This window comes from Zosterops lateralis (assembly GCF_965231275.1).
Source record: "Zosterops lateralis genome assembly, chromosome: 4".
Taxonomy (NCBI): Eukaryota; Metazoa; Chordata; class Aves; order Passeriformes; family Zosteropidae; genus Zosterops; species Zosterops lateralis.
The window spans coordinates 67083804-67101028 of NC_139765.1; the positions used below are offsets into that span (position 1 = coordinate 67083804).

General features: G+C 44.8%; 1 protein-coding gene across 1 annotated transcript in view; it reads left to right on the plus strand.

Moving 5' to 3' along the window:
• Positions 1–7900: 7900 nt before the first annotated feature.
• The window catches only part of FRMD4A (FERM domain containing 4A), a 270813-nt gene continuing 261488 nt past the window's right edge, over positions 7901–17225 (plus strand). Inside the window, exon 1 of the mRNA XM_083859687.1 lies at positions 7901–8110. Coding sequence (XP_083715813.1) covers positions 8078–8110 — 33 coding nt within the window. The 5' untranslated portion in view covers positions 7901–8077. The remainder of the gene's footprint in view (positions 8111–17225) is intronic.

A 17225-nucleotide genomic window follows, 5' to 3' on the forward strand; every position in this document is an offset into this window, starting at 1 on the left:
ACAAAAAATTACATTTTTCTTAGGCAGTGAGAGCCTTTTCCTAGCAAAGGTCAAGGGAACTGAGCCTTAGGGGTGCCAATTCATTCCACTTGCTATAAAAAAAATTGTAATGGACTGGCTAAGCTGGAGCCAGTCGCACTGTAGATACTTGAAGCTGGCTGAGATGAATCCCACCTCTGACCTGCCTTGGTGAGTTTTCTTGTTGTTTCCAGATAAAGAAAGACTGAGGTCCCCAAATTTTAACAACATCTAATAGTGCCATGAAATCCAGCATTGGCTATTAATTCAAATGAGGCTTTTATGCAAGTGGGGATTGTTGTTTAGGCTGAAAATAAGCTGATGATATATATTCATTACATGTAGAAGCTCTCCTGTGCCTTCCTGGGGATACTGTGCTGGCATCTTTATTTTATATCTTTATTGACATCCTGGGAGATGCATAAAAGTCCCATTAGCCCCTGCCCCAAGGAACTGAATCTGGGAATTTTGTGAAAAGGTTTGAGAGGCCCAAGAGTTTAAATGAGCTGAATGGACCTCTGATTTGCTTTGGCTCTTGTCCTCTTTCCAGTGTCAGTGAAACCTTGGTCAGAAACAATCACAGCCAGAACATGCAGTGACCAATAGCCGGGTGGCCAAAGGGCATCACGGGGGACTTGGAGCACAAAATGATATTTTATAGGACTCCTTTTGGGCAATCCCAGATTACGATTATTATTATTATTATTATTTTGTTTTTCTTAACCCCTTTCTTACCCTTGTCCCCGTCTTCAATTTTTCCCTCATGTTGAGCCCTTCTGCTCATTCTCTCCTTTTCTCCTCTTCTCCAGGCCAAAATACCACAGTTCAGGATTTGCACACTTGTAACAATATTGCACTTCAGAAAAATGGCTATTTTTCTCTTAATGCCTTGTCTGCCCTGTGAGAGCTGGTCTCCTCTTCCAGCAAACACAGAGATGTGTCCAGAGAGCATCAAGTGCATTTATTAGCATTTGCAGAGTATCTGGGAGTCACTTTGCATCAGAGGTTGTGTTTTTACAGACATGAGGTGGCTATAATCAAGTTTCTAACTGTTATTTTTTATAATACATAATATCTGTGCTTTAGCAGAGTTGTAGCTTTGGGAAATGGTGTTTAATTTGAAGAGATATTAACAGGGATGGGATTGGAGTCTTTTACATTGGGAAAAAAGCTTCTGTTATCCTGTTTTGTTGATTTCTTCTTGCAAACCAAACACAAACAGTCAGTGTTTGTTGCTTTCAACATCATGCCCTGTTTGAATGGTTACTGAAGTGGATGAATAAATCATCTGACTGTTGAAACTGCATACATAGACCTAATGCTCTAGTGAAAAGCTTTGTGTGTGTTTTGACTGCTAAGGTCCAGAGCAGCAAATATACCCAGCAGCAAAAAAAAAATATAGCTCAGTTGCTATTTAGGGAAGGAAGCCCCTTCCTATTTCTAGCACCTGTTTTGTCAGAAGACTAAGAAGGATGCTCAGCCTTGTAGCTGTACCTGCTGGGAGACAGGACCACCAGAGGCCATTTTTTCTGCTGGGGCAGAGATTTTGCACAGCAATTCTCGATTTCAGTCTGTGAGCCCCATCTCTACAACCCCCATTTTTCATCTGTAGATCCTTAAAGAATCTATAGATCCTCCCAGTGAGCCAGGATGGAGGCAAGACAAAAGAAGGCAGACAGAGGCTTGCCCAAGCCATGAGCCAGAGCCTGATCCTGGGAATCTGCTTCTTCAAACACATCAGTCCCCATCTCTGCTGAGGTGGTTTATTTATGTGGTAGAGAGGCAGCTTTTCCTTCCTGAACTGCCACACTGGCTTAACGGGAATCATGATAACAATGGCTGAGATCATTGATGTGTCATAGAGATAAATCCCATTGGAGGAGGGTGGACAGACCCTGATGGTCCTGCCAAGCAGGGCAGGGTGCTGAACTGGTTCTGCTCTAACCCAGTCTTCTCACACTTGTGCAGTGACCTCTGGTTCTCAGATATGACTTTTTTATGTCTGCCATCCAGATTTGGAAGGCAGCTAAATCACTCTTATTAATACCTCGAGACTTTAATATTCATCATACTGCTTTTGCTTTTGTGGAAAAGGCCTAACTCTTCTGGAAAAAAAAGCAGGTCATTAGAGCCTTAAAGATAAACTCCAGTAAAATAACTCGTGTTTCTAGCCCTTACTGGAATTGGTGCCGTGTAAGGGTGAGTGGCAAATGATTGTGAAAGCACTTACTCATGCAAATGCTGCATCAGTGGAACAGCTTGCAAAGAGCAGGGGTGTGTCCCCTCTTAACCTCCTCAGAGCCAAGTCCCTCTCTCTCTGAACACACAGAGCAGATCTCAAAGGATTGCACTGGCAATCTTGGAGAGGAAAACTTTTCTTCATTTTGAAAATACGCCCCACGACCAGCAACAAATAAACACAACTCCAGTTTCTCAGTGCTGTAAAAGCAACACACCCAGTAGAGCAGTGCTCCTCCCCTTGCATCACCGACAAAGCTTCCAGCTGAACTGAGCCTCCATCCTTGGTGCCTTGGTGTGGTACCAAGCAGGAAACACAGAGATAAGCTTTTGGGATCCCAGCAGCTTTTCCAGGGCTGCTAAGCTCAAAAAAAGAGCCCAGTGCCTTGCTACTGGCCAGTAAAAAGAGCACATTTCACTCCTGAAATCATTGCTAAGAACGTGACTTTTCTGAGAACAAAGCTTTGTCTATGCCAGGAGATTGCTTCAGAATGAGAGCTGATATATCACATATTTTTAACCTTGGTTATAACTTAACCTATAGCTAAAGAGGAGACTGAAGAGGAAATGCCATCCCAGAGAGGATGCACCCAGCCATCAGCACAACTCACAGTTTGTGCCAGGCTGCATCCTCCTGGCACCTCTGGAGATGGGAGTCCCCAAGCTGGCAGTGCTGTGAGCTCTACCCACATGGGTGGGCACCTCTTCCCCATGCCACCCCAGCCAGTGCTGCTCTCACTTCCCTTTGCCATCCTCAAAAAAAAAAAAAAAAAAAAAAAAATAAAAATAAAATCATCTTGTTCATCACCAGGAGGTGCCAAATCTGCCTGCACAGCCTGGGCAGTAGCAGGTGGGACACACCACCATGTCCAGAACCTTTGCTTTTTAAAAAATGTGTCATAAAATAAAGCACATTAAATTGTTCATAGTTTGGGCTTTTGGGTGGTCAGACCCCTTTTTTTTCACTGCTCACCATTTAGAGGAAAAGGACAGAAGAAATTAATTTCAGGACATTTTCAGGTGTGTATTTTTCCTGAATGAGTGAATGAAAGTTTGATTGATTGATTAATTCATTTCTTTTCTGCAGCACAGGAAATTAATTGTTAAAAGCAGGTATTTTTAATGAAAAGGGGCGAGGAAGAAAGCCCTAAAAGGGACTGGTTCTTGCAGAGCATAAGCAAATCTTTCCCTTCTTCAGGTAGCCCATGAAAAGTTTGCTTTCATGAAATGCAAAGGAAGCCTGGAGAAGCAGTGATGAGAGAAGCACAGTGGCAATAATATTCAAACCATTTGGAAGCAAATGTTGTGCTTATGAGAAGTATGCAACAAAACTAAAAAAAAACCCAAGCATGAAAGGCACTCCGAGTGTTAAATATTCATTAGTATTCCCCGCACCGCCTGTTCTAAATATAAGATACGTTTCAGCACAGCCCTGGTGTTTTCCCCTCCCTTACAGGATGCTGTAGCCATTCAGCTGGCGGGGCGTTCCCATGGCAACAGGGCGATGCTACCTTTTGTTAGATGAATGAAATGACCAGTGCCGAGGTCGGCCAGGGGCACCCAGGCAGGGCAGGCTGTGCATCCATTGTCCCTGTTCCCTGTCACAGGCAGCTCTGGGGGCGGGAGGCAGGAGGAGATGGCAACTTTTTGCATCACAGAGGAGTGGAGACTGAGTGCAAATCCAAATTCCCTCCGTTTGTCAGGGCTGGTACAGGCAGCACAACTCAGCTCTGTGCTGGCATCCCCACCCCGAAGATTAGGAAGTGTTCAGCTTACAGAATGTGGATGCACCCACATGTATAAGAGAATTACAACACCCACAGAGAGTGAACTAGAGGAAAACTGAGGGCTTAAATACATATCACAGAGTTCAGCTGTTTCAAGGAGCCTCATCCAGTAGTCTGACAGTGAACATAAGGATTTTTGGGGCCATTTTTCCTAGCACTGGGTACACAGGGCAAGATTCAGCTCTAGAGACAGGCAGCTAAATTCAGGCATTTACATCTATTTGGGTAAATATCAGGGAAATCTCTTCTCTCCTTCTGGTCCATGGAGGTTTGTCAAGGTACTCAGCAGAGCCTAGAAAGAGATGGAGCTCCAAGGCTGAAGCCAGGCAGGACATACCAGGTTCTAGGCAGGCATCTGCCTTGGTTTGCTGTCTAGAGTCCAGCAGACATTCAAATTAGCATAATATATGGGGGGATTGCAGGTCTTCTCACTCCCATGACTACTTAAGGAGCAAAGGGTGATTATATTCCCATCTTCTAGGATATGGTGGTTTGAATCCAGGACAGGATGAACCTCTGCAGCACCTGTGTAAACCAGACAAGTTGGTCCCTTCTACAGATGGAGAGCCTGAGATACGCTGGGTGTAGCTGCCCAGGGTCTGAGTCAAATGCTGCTCCCCTCTTCAGAAATAGAATGAGGATGCAAGTGTTCACATGCTCCTTTTGCCTCTGCAGTGCCTTTGATCTGAAATCGCAGGAGCAGAGGCTGTAGAACGAGTCTGCAGTAATTTGAGCATTGCTGTGAGTCGCAGCCCAGCAGAGGAACGAGGTGTCAGACCATGGCACTGCTGACAGGCTGTTGGGGCACTGCTCACCCAGCTAGAGCAACCAAAGCTCTCATTTTAAAGTGAAGATAAACTTCTTTGGCTCCCACAGTTGCAAAATTACTGCTCTGAATGTGAAAGGAGGGGTTGCAAGCAGTCTGGAGCACAGTGAGGGTTCATCCTGCTCCTGTAGCACAAGGAGGGCAGGCTGGTGGCTGCACAGGCTAAAGCAGATCATCTGCCTAGATGCCAGTTCAGCTCTAGTCCAACCTGGTGCCTGGAGCTTGAGAGGAGGATGATATGATCCACAATACCCACTGATGTTCCAGTCTTACAGGAAATTGCCAGGGTTTCTGAGGAGCCAAGACAAAACTACACACAGGCAGAACCCCTTGGGTCCCCTGGCCCCTCTGGATGTGAACAGACCTCACTGCCACACACACCACTTCAGCTGTGGCTCATGGTGATGCCATGCAGGAGCTGATAACTTGCCCAGGGACCCAGCACGACCTTGGGATGCAGCTGGGGGTCGCAGCCTGCACTCCCCAGATGGGGAGACTCACTGCTGGCTCACAGCCACGGGTGCTGCTCAACAGCACCATGCTTTTTCCCTTTCCTGCTCATCCTGCTGAGCTGGGCTCTGCTCTGACTCATGCAATATCAGCACAATTCCCAATCCATTCAGATCAGAGAGGCTTTGAGTGCTGCTGAACCAGAAAGGCCCCAGCTTGCTTTTCTGGTCCCAGACTAAATTACTCTTCTGGACTTTAAAAGAAATTTTTAAATTTTTTTTTTTTTTTTTTTTGGTGGGGTTTTTTTTGGTGGTTTTTTTTTGGTGTTTTTTTTTTTTTTTTTTTTTTTTTTGGTTTGGTTTTTTTTTTGGTTTTTTTTTTTTTTTTTTTTTTTTTTTGTGTGTTTTTTTTTTGTTGTTTTTTTTTTGCTTGTAAACAGAGATAACACAGGGAAGCTCATGGGGCACTGTGGTGTAAGCTAGTTCAAAGCAGAGCTGAGCTTTAAGAGAACTGGGTGTTCATACCTGCCATGGATGCATCGTCCACATTATCATATTGCATTAAATCTTGACCACCTGATCTGACATCTCCAAAATACCCAAAAGCTCCTCTCCCTTTACACTCCTCTTGAGGCTGTGGACAGTCAAATTCCCCAGACAATTTGGACAAGATGATGTTTCACAGATGCACAGATTTGTCTGTGCACAATGTTGTACAGCAGAAAAATCACAACGGCCTTGTCTTACTGGAGCCTGGAACTCCTGCTGCCATTTATTCAAAGTCTTATTAAAGTCTTGTAAATACCAATAGCAAAACACATTTATATACAACCAGCAAGAAATGGATGAGCCTGCCAGAATTCTACAGTCTCTAGCTCTGGAAAACTTATCTCTGCCTTCAATATGATATGATCAGATACGTTCACGTTTGATAAGAACCTGAATTTGGCTGAGAAGAGTTAATTATATTTGAAATTAATATTTATCACTGTAGGGGGCACCCCACCTCCCTGATTTTACTCCATAAAGAATAACAAGAAAAATGGCCTTAAACTGCATTATCTATATGGTGGAAAGGACTGGAAGAGACAGGGAAGGAAAAGGATGTGTGGGGTTGAACACCATCATATGTGTCACTGTCTGGGAGCACTTCTGCTAGGGCTTGAAGGGCAGGAGATTTGTCAGTCCTTGAGTTCATCCCAGGCTTTGAACCCTGGGATGCCATGAACCAACCATGACATCACCATGAACATTTTCCATTGCACCTTCTCTTCCTCAGTGTAGCCCCCACAAGCCTGGGCTGAGCATGAAGGATTCATGGGGTCAGAGATGACCCTGGCCTGAGCAGCCAACCACTTTGAGAAGGAACTGCTTTCTCTTTTTGGTTTTGCAGGAGCTTCAGTGGCTGGCTTGGACCAGAAAGCAGAGCTTTAGATGGTGAAAGCTAATTGAGGTGAATCCCCATCATCACCTAGAGGACATGCGGTATTTCCAGGAGTTAACCAGGTCCAGCCCGGTGCTGGATCAGACAGTGACTGTCCCTGAGCATGTAGCTTTGGGACCTAAGAGCTGGTGTTAAAGGGCATTAGAAATTTCCACCTGTAATATGCTCCAACCAGCCTGACAGTATTTTTTCTAACACAGAAATTTGAATTCTGGTGGTGTAACAGGGTTTTTAATTTTGCTTTTGGACAGCAATTGAGTACTGATATGTGGAAGGTCACCCCCTGGGCTGAGGAAGGGGATTCCTTTCATGTTTGTGTTAGGAGATGGGGTGGCTCCCAGGGGAGCTGACCTTCGGAGCAGTAATGGGCAGCTGTGCTGGTTTGATGGCATTACAAAAGGGTTTTGCTTTAGACTCGTCTGGTCTGGTCCTGTGGACTGAACACTGGTGTGTTTGTAGGTGTGAAGCTCGTTTTTAGTTGTATTTTTCTCTGAAAAAGCTTCAGTCGTAGCATCACTTCATGATGGAAAACAAAATGCATAAAGCAGGAGCAATCAGGGAATTTTCCACAAAGGAACGCTCAGATCTGAATTAAAACGCTCATAGAAACGCATTCAGGGGGTACCTTTTGCTGACCAACTTTGCAGGAGTATAATCCTTTTGTTTAGTGCGCTTTTCTTTCTTCCTTCCTTTCTCTCCCTGAATTCCCGGCTGACAATTGACAGGAACTCCCTTTCAGCGTGGGTTTGGTCACTGGCTGACAGCAAAACGCGCCCAGCACAGAAAATGCTCCAACTGCCGGCGCTTCCCGAGCAGGGAAAACCTCCTGGGCTGAGGCTCGGAACGACGATTACACCCTTTTAAGTCAGCACCGGGGGAATCCACGGATCTTCCGCGGTGACGAAGTTTTCTGGGCGCTTTCCTGGGAGAGAGAGCCCGGCTGACAATAGACAGGGCAGAGTCCCGCACCTTTCCCCGCCGAGCGGCTCCGGGCTGGGGCTGGGGCTGGGGCTGGGATCGCCCGTCCTGGGCTGAATGCATTACGTAAGGCAGGGCTCGTTTGGTACAAACATAGCTGCGGGCAGATTTGTGCACGGAGAGCCAGAGAGGAGGAGGGAGAGGAGGGAGGAAGGTCTCTCCAGGAGCGCTGCTCCGCTCGGCTGACTGAGGATCCAGAGTTGGCACTGGCGGAGCTCCCCTGGAGGAAAGGTGTCCTGGCGGTCCCTGACATGCTCCTGGTCGTGTGGGATGCTGGAGACGGGCACCAGATACTAAGTTGAGGGGGACGAGGATTTGGCATGAGGATCGGAGCAAAATGGAAGGGCTTCTGTCTCCGATGAGGACGAAGGTAGGGGAAAGATGTTCATGTCTTTTTTGGAGCTCAATTTACCCGACGAGGGGAAGGGGAGTTGCGGGGGTAGCTCTCTGAATAGGGGGCTTTTGTCTCTTTTCTTTTCAATCTCTCTCTCTTTTTTATTTATTTTTTTTTCTTTCTTATTTTTCCAAACTACTCTGGCCAATGTAACTCGGCAGAGCAGCGGCAGCAGTTGCCTCCGAGAGGGGGGCAACGCATCACTCCGCCTCGACAGAGATGACCTTTGTAAATGAGTTTGCCTTTTGGAGCAGACAGCCATATTTTTGTTTGAATTTGCAGTTGGAGGCTCTCATTGTGTCTGTGTGTCTGTGCCTGGTCTCCGGGGAGGCAGCGGGGAAGGCGGACCTGCGCTCGGGGGCGGATGGGGATGCCGGGCTACCCCAGCTCGGGGTTTCCAGCAGCGACAGGGGCACGGATGAGCAAAGTGGGTGATTCTGTGCCCACTTTGATACCCTGCCAGGGTGGGAGAACTCTTGTTGTGGACCCAGACCAGAAGGTTTTAACAGAGAGTGAGTGTGCAGAGCTAAGGGACTGCTGCACTTGTCTGCTGCCTTCTCATACTCTCAACTCTCTTTAAAGGTTTGACAGTAATCCTCATTAAAAAGCTCGAATTCCAGCAGAGAAAAAACGGTGATGGTTTAGTTTGTAAAATTTCTTCCCTATGCCATTATTTCTTTGTGGTCCTGGGGGATAGACTGGATCCTGATTGCATTTTATTTAGTCAGTGCCTCCATCCCATGTGGTAACTGCCTTGGCTAAATCCTTCTCATTTCAGTCCATCACCACATTCAGTCCCACTCTGTTGTATTGTATCTCAGGACTGGAAGAATTGGAATTCAGTGGCAATCCTTGCTGGCAACAGGGTGTCTTTGTACGTCTTAGTTGCAAACAGTTTGAAGGGAGAGTCAGACAAGAGTTGTTTCTATAAATGCCAGACTTGAAAAAATTCTGAGGAATTGTCTGGTCCAGCCCCTGTGCTGAAGCAGATCAGCTAGTCTGATCTCCTCAATTACATCCCTGCCATCCACTATCCTAAATTAAAGGCTCTTCAATGATTTAAAGTCTTTTCAATATTAAAACCAAGAAAAGTGATTTAAATAAAAATAATTTGCCAGCAAATATCTGCACTGCAATTCTCCAGGGGCATTTTTTTTCCACTTTAATTCAGGTTTTTTTGTCTTGAACAGTAAGTTGATAATTTGAAAAAGAACCTGACAACTTCATATAGTTCTCCATTACCAAGAACAATGCTATGGGCAGTTTTTAGAATGAAAGATTTATAAGGGATTATAGACCCAGCCATTCATATCTCTCATTACTAGGAACACATTCATTAATGTGTAGGCTTTGTAAGGCATTTCACAGTATTATTTTTCAAAAATCAGATAATAGAGGAAACCCATATCAGCTGCCCAACATTCCCATCTCATTTCCATTATTAGAAAACGTAACTTTCATCGCTTTAGCTGATGTTTCCATTCTGCTGCTCTAACCAGGCTTGAAAGGACTGCTGGAGGCAGTCTCTCCCAGGACTGGTGTGCTCTCAGGCTGATGTGTGGATTACAATCAGACGTGTGTAGTATCAGCACCTGCAGCATGTGTGAAGCTATAAAAATGACAGAGTAGAGTAAAGGAAGTGGTCCAGGACTGGGTATTCTGTTTGTTCATCTGACCTGCTTGGTAGCTGGGATGTAAATCCTATATAACACCATCCATAAGGTGTAATCTCAATTGCCACTATCAGGTAGTTTATTGATCCTATAGAAGAGTATGCTTGGGAATATAGACATGATCCTTTGGATCGCAATCTGCCTTAATAGGAGAGAAAGGAGGAGATTCTGACCTCCTTTGTGTATGGGAAAATCTTCTCAAGCCAAAGAAATGTGATTTTAAATCAGCTATTGCAATGATGTAAGATCAATGGGATTCTCTGGCAGATCCAGATCCTGACGTTGGTGTTACGTTGCTGTTAATCTGGAGTGGTTCCATGGCAGCTGATGGAGATATTCAAATAGACTCTGTGAAATAAAGGTCAGGATTTGGCCCTTACATCTTTACCTTTCAGAGAAATAACAATGCATAGATCACTTGAATAGATTTGAAAACTAATCTCATTTCCAAGATGCTTCGTGGCTGGCAGTGGCTCCCTGCTCTCTGCCAGAAAATCAAGTGTAAAATCTATTAACTCCCCAAACACAACGTTAATATGTGATGACTACACAAAAAAAAACCAACTTGACAACAGCGAGGCTGCCAATGTGCCAAGACCCCTGCCTGTCACACTCCCTGGTACTGCCTCCTTTTCCTCCTCTATTCCCCCGTCTGTCTGATCCCATCTGTTGTCACTTGTTTTACGCTAAGGCTGAAACTGTTGGAGGCTAGTTAGAAGTTTTTTTGTCCTTTGGTTTGCACAGTGACGTGAAGGACAGTGGGTTTCTGGTCATTTCAGGCAGAGCTGCCTGGAAAGAGCCTGGAGCTTCTTGGAGCTCCAAGAGTTGTACCTGTGTGAAAACATCTCCCTGCCAGAGTGAAATGCAAAAAAAGATTGTTTTATCCTTAGAGTCTCCTTTTTAGCCTGCTCAAATCTAGACAGAAAACTAAAGCCAAACAATTTTCTCTATTTCCATGGGTAAGTCAGAGCAAGAGCTGACTCTGCAGGTACTTCTCACAGCCTGTCACCAGCAGGTGAGGACAGCCTACATCTGCCTCTCACAGCCAAATGCAAGGGTCCCTGGAATTGAAATGAGGTCTAAATCCCTGCAGGTGGGCTTGGGTGAATCTCATGGTGGCACTTGAAAATAAGATTGCTGTGAGCTCTTTGGTCCCTATTGTTCACAGGGGTTGTCACTCCATGTCAGAGCTGACAGAGGGACAGGTGGGCACATCTTGACTAAAAAAGTCCAGTTTGTTGTGCAGGAGGGCTGGAGCTGAGACACTGGACAGAGACACAGACACAGTATCCTCACTTCTCCAAGCAGCTCCATGGCAGGGCTTGCCAGCAGAGGGCTGGGAATATACAACCAAGAGCATATTTCATAGAGTACTTGCTTCTCATTCCACAAGGTAATAACCCACTTGGTTGCTGGGCTGTGCTGAGTGATCATACAGTGGGTACTTTAGAAACTCTTTAAAATATTTGGCAAATTGTGTGTTAAACACTAAGCTCATTACACCATGTAATGGACTCCACTGCAGCAAGCTGTGGGTGATTAAAATATTTCTGCTTTTGTATAACCAGGTGCACAGATGCAGGAATTCTAGGGAAAGGAAAGGGATACATGGTAAAATGGGCTGATATATCAAAACTGAAGCAGATAAGTAGAACGCACTGAACAGGAAAGTTACTGCATTTTTTGTGTTGATTAAATTTCACTTGATTAGAAGTAATGGATGGGTTGTAAATATTTGGTAGGTTAATAGAGGTACTTAAAAATATTACCAGAACCAGTTAAATTCTGTAGCCTAGGATGTCTGAGCTCCCATTTTCAGAGCAAATGAATGTACACAATAGCAATGTCCCCATGCCACCTTAAGAGACTGTGAAGTTGATTGAGTACCACAAAGTGAAAAGAATGAAGAAATGCATAAATATTGCACTCCTTTTGTTAGCCTCCATTTTAATTTGTTTTATAATCCTCAACACATGCACAATTTGCTTTAACCCTCAGTGCATCGCCTTCAGCAAATTACACTGGCATAAGAATTTCAGTAATTTCAGTTTCTCTGCTGCTGACACTTGCCAGTGCACGCTACTGAATTTGCAATGAGCACCTGGCTCGAACCACGCAGAACTGGCTACTGCTCTATTTTCCTTTCAGAAGCCTGTGTTTGGTGCTTTTTTGTTTATCAAAGCACTGCTTCCCTTTCAGAGCAGCTGAAAGAACTTTTTCAATGAACTTTTCGTCTGTTCAGAAACACACGCGGAGGGTAAATGGAGATTAATTACTGTCAAATTTACTGAGCTTTGCATCCAAAGATAATGAATTTTGAGTGTTCCTGTGTACAGCAAATTCAGCAAGGGAACTCAGTAAATAAAGTGTGTAGTATTTAGATAGTGCTCTTTAAGCATTAATGGGGTTGTTTCTTGTTTATTGAATCTTATTAACTTTATCTGTTTATTGTAGATTTTGGGGATTAGCAAACTCCCATGGTGTTCCTGTTGGTTTGTTAAGCCCTGTTGGCTCTGCTTTCAAAGCCACTTAGTTTTTGACCGCTGGATCTCTCACAAAGAATGGTTAAGTTGTCCTTGTGCCTTACTTTGAGAAGTTCACAGTGGCTCGAATCAGAAAAACTTTGGGAAGTACACTATACCCTGAGAATCTTAAATAGCAAAGGCTGTGACAGCTGACCTTTGAGATTGTTGGGGAGGAAATCAGGAGGAGAAATTACCCCTGGGAAAGCAAAGTCTGGCTTACACCTGTGGATTGCTGTGGTCTTTCACCCTTCTTGGATGGCACTGAAAAGAAGTTTATATAAGCAGGGGTTTTTGTGCAGCTGCATGCAGCAAAACATTTAAACAGATTCTAAACTTTAATCTTGCGAGCTATCCTGCAGAAGTTCAGGTTGGGATCCTGCACTGTCTGGCCAGCTATGCATATTAAAATCAGTTTACAGCACTCTTGTAGAAGCCAAGAGGCAGAATAATTCTTTTGTGTATGTTGTGAAACCAGTCCTGGTGTTTTTAAGAATACCAAAAGACAAAAGTTACCCCCATCTCTCCAAAAGCATTCACGTTGCTCCTATGGAGTCTGAGATCCCTGTTTGGATACAACTGTGTTTTTCACTCTCATTTTGAGCATCCCATCATGAGAGACACATACCAATGCTAATGACACTTACAGAGTGAGATTTCCAAAGCCTTTTATTTCTGGGGCTTCTGGTTTCCCAGATGGAGTCACCTCACCTGGGCAGTGAGCACACAAACACAACATTGCAGGTTCCTGTGGAATCACCCACAGACACATGAAGCTCACAGCACAAACTGGGAAGTGCTGGTGTTCCCTCTGCAGCCCTTCCACAGGGCCCCTGCACAGGCTGTCGAGCAGCTGAAGGGGAACCTCCTTCCTTGTCTTATTATCAGTTTGACACACAGGTTAATGAGGCCATATGTAATTCTCTGAGCTTGTAGATAGTAAAAAAGAAAGGCAATTCAAGAAATAATGAAGTCCCGTGTCTGCTACTGTTGATCATAATTTTATAAATACCTGGGAAAGAGGATGTAGGGGCATAACTCAGAGCAGAGTTTGGCATTGGAACAACTGTACCATAACATTATGCCTCTGGAAAAGCAGAGCAGTTTCTGTTCTGTAACATTTCCTAAACCCATTCAGATTTAAAGACAATATATCACTGAACATAAAACTGAAAGGTTATTTTTCCTCCCCGGCTGGGCTTTGCAGCAGAGCAGTGAGCTCCATGCCTGACTGGGCCCTGTACTCGTGCCCAGTCTCGGCAGGGGTGGGTTATTTACTGTCCAGGGAGAGGAAACTCTGTGTATCCTGGGCAGGAGCCAGACTCTGCACTGCTAATAGGAATGGCAGAGCACTGGGAGCCCAAAATCCAGCATGGGGACTTGTATGTTTAGTTCTGGACCATGAGAACACAATCCCTGTCCCTAGATGCTCCCTGCTGAAGTTTGGGAGGAAATAAGAGCATTTTGCCTCAGTTTTTAAGAAGGAAGGATTGTGGTTCAGATTCTGCTATTTCCAGATTGTATTCATGATCTAAAGCCTGGGGGGTGCTGTCCATTCTCAGCATCCTCAGGAGCACAACTGAGTGCAGGCTACACTATCCTAGGACCTTCCCTTGGCTGCACACCAGGTTGAGTGTGTTCAGCCCTTGCTGAGCTCTCCTGTGACTGTCAGACAGCCCCTGAGATGAACCAGGATAATCACAATGCTGGGGTTGCTTTGGCTTTCACAGACAGTTTGATCCCCTCTCTGCCATCACCAGCTCAGCATGGGGACCATAGCACTGGGAGGTGCAGTCAGGCCTCGCACACTGTTGTGCTGGAGCCTGGAATGATCACAGTGTGCCTTAGTGACCAAAGCTCTCACAATGTGTATCAAATACCACTGGATCCTTTTAGGGGATGGAAATAGGAACTGCTTCCTTGTGCCCTGCTCACCTCCCAGTGCCCAGACACCATGTCCCAGCTCAAGCCATCCTGCACCCTGGCCTCAATTCTGTGTCCTGCTCAGCCTCTGCAAATCCAGGCTGTAGCAGAGGTGCCCAGGAGGGTCTTACATTCCCTAAATCTTCCTGTGGCTGAGGTTGCCTGAAAGTGCCAAAGGACCTTCTCTTGGCTTCCATAGGAGCTCACAGAAAAGCACACTGGGGGCCTATGCAAAGACCACAGAGGTACCAAAATGAAATTAATAATAGCAATCATAGCAATAACAACAACATAATAATTAATAATAATGTTTAAAATGCAGTATGGCAAAGGCACGGACTGGAGGGAAGAAAGCTGATGATGATGGTACTAAGAGCATAAAGCTTGCTAGCTCAGTATGTGGGTCACAGGCATTTTTAGGAAGTGCAGAGAAAATACACTGGTGAGCACTCATTTTCCCAGTCATTTCATTAAGTATTTTACTTAATGGCAGCTGTTGTAGAGGCAATTTGCCACCCTTTTCAAAAGCAGAACTCAGACAGAGACACCCACTCTTTAGCTGTGAATCACAGGTTGCATTCCCTGGGGAAGGTCACGAAGTCTTAACTGCTGCAAATATGGGAAAGCTGAAAAAAATCAGAGAGATATGAGTGAGATGATTATGAAGCAAAAAATGATGGTTGCTCCAAAATGCCAGCCTGGTAGTTATCTATGGAGGAAAACAGCTCTCCTACACGTCTGCCTGGTATATTGGGTTATTCTGAAGGCAGTGTTGGTAGAGACTGCATGTGTTTAATGTTTGGGAGTATATGGAAGGAAATAAAGCACTTGCATGATGCATATTTCATGTAAAAAATGTCTGATCCATAACCAGTTCATACCAGCATAGCTCTAAGCACCTCAGAATGGATTTCAGGAATGGTCAGCTATTTCTTACAGTATTTTACTGGATTTAAATAAATGTAAAATATGTCTGCAGCTGGGTGTGTGGGCTTTCTTCCTGAGAACACACACCTAATGTACCTTAACTTTCCCTGCATCCTTCCTTTATCTACATCCCAATATAAACCCCACCAAATCTGTGAGACCAAAACTCTGACCACATTTGGAGTTCAACCAGCAAGACAAAAATCCCAAGCCCTTCAGGTTGCTACAGTTCATAGGAGACCAGGACAGCTGCAGGTGTCTTTTTGATGGGATTTATAAACATATTACAATGTCAATAAACATACAAAGTCCTGTTTCCCTGACCACAGCAGATATCAACCAAATGAGAGCATTTTCACTCTTCAGGTTGGCTTCTTTCATGCATCAGTCATCCACACCTGTGTTTCCTTGGTGTCTTGGTCCTTGGCTTGGTAATCCTATGAGGGAGGGATTTCCCCCTCCCTTCTACAGTCACAACACACAGCAGACCAGTTCAGGGACTCAATCCCTTCTTCTCTTCAAGCCTCAAGTCCCCATTTGGGTGATTTGTTTGGGGATTTTTAGGGAAAGCCCTTGCTCCTTTGTGCAGGAGCTCAGCTGTTGTGGCAGTGCTGTGTTGCAGCTTCCCAGCACCCAACATCTCCTCATGTTCAGAACAGGAAAATCTCCCCCAGATGCAGCTGTCCTGAGGCAGAGCCATTGACTTGGGTCCTACATGACAGGCTGAACAGCTATTTAAGGCTGATTTAGTAGTAAATGCAGTATAAATATCAATAATAAAAATGCACCGCTCCTTTATTTTCTTTTTTTCCTACAAAATTTTGTTCATGGCTCTCCTGTGCAACACCAGAGGAAGGTGCTGGCTCTCAGGACATGACACGGGGTCCACTGGACTACACCACTGATGAGGCACAGTCCAAAGCAGGAGCCAAACCCATTCCAGTCCCTCTGAAAACAGGCAGATATCATCACTCTTCTCCTCTTGGTAGCACAAACACTTGCAAAGCTTGACTGTGCTGAAGGAACATTAAAGGTAGAAGACATCTCCCGTGTAGACAGCACTCAAACCACTTGGGGCTTTGAAGACAGGAGGTCAAAAACAATATATCAAGTCAGTTATCAGCCAGTCCTGTCTTCCCTTCTTCCCCTCCCTCTGGCTCAGAGCTGCAGGAGCTCAGGTCCTTTGATGTAAACCTGTCAGACACTTTGGTCTCTTCTCTTCTCTGCCCTGCCCTATTCTTCCATGCACACATTTGTGTGAGATTTTAATTATAGGCATCATGTTGGTAAGAAAACCCTTCCTTAATTACATGGTCAAATAATTCTAGTAGCTTAGGAGCTGAAATACAAAGTTAGGTGAAACCATTACTGCTTCATCTAAAGTTGAATCTCTCCATGGGCAGGTTCTGAATAATACTGTGGAAATAATTTTTCTTTAGAAAAATGGATTTCATTTAGAAGAGATTAAATTGTTTTGGATAGAGGGAGTTAGAGTATTATCTGGTACCACTGGTATTCTTTTTCAGAAAGACTAATTACTTATAAGACTAATCTTTTCAGCAAATATTCCATGACCAGGCCAAATAATTATATGGCACAAATAAGGCAATATTTAGCCTCATTAGGGCTGGCACAACCCCTCCCCTAATGTATTGTGGTCTTTAGAGAGAGATCAGGTGAGATGAGAGATTAAATGTGTCTTCATAACATCAGATACCTCTCCATGGCACCAGGGCCTCACACCCTCACTGGTATTTGGGTGGCATTTCTGCTGCTACTGAAGGCACCCTGGTAGGGTTTCCTGAGAAACATCTAGGCTGGAACCTGCTCATCTGAGCTTTAAGCCAGGCTCTGTTCTTGTCTCTGTTAAACTGGTGACTCCCAGTGTGTGAGACAAGGAAGCCTGTGTGCATCCCTGGGATCCCTGCTGACACCTGAGGCAGTGTGGAAAATAAGGCACAAGTGGAAGAGAAACACAATCTGAGCTGGAATAAACAGTCTAGGGGGAGAGGAGGATGTGGACAGAGGATTAGGGCTGGAGAAAGG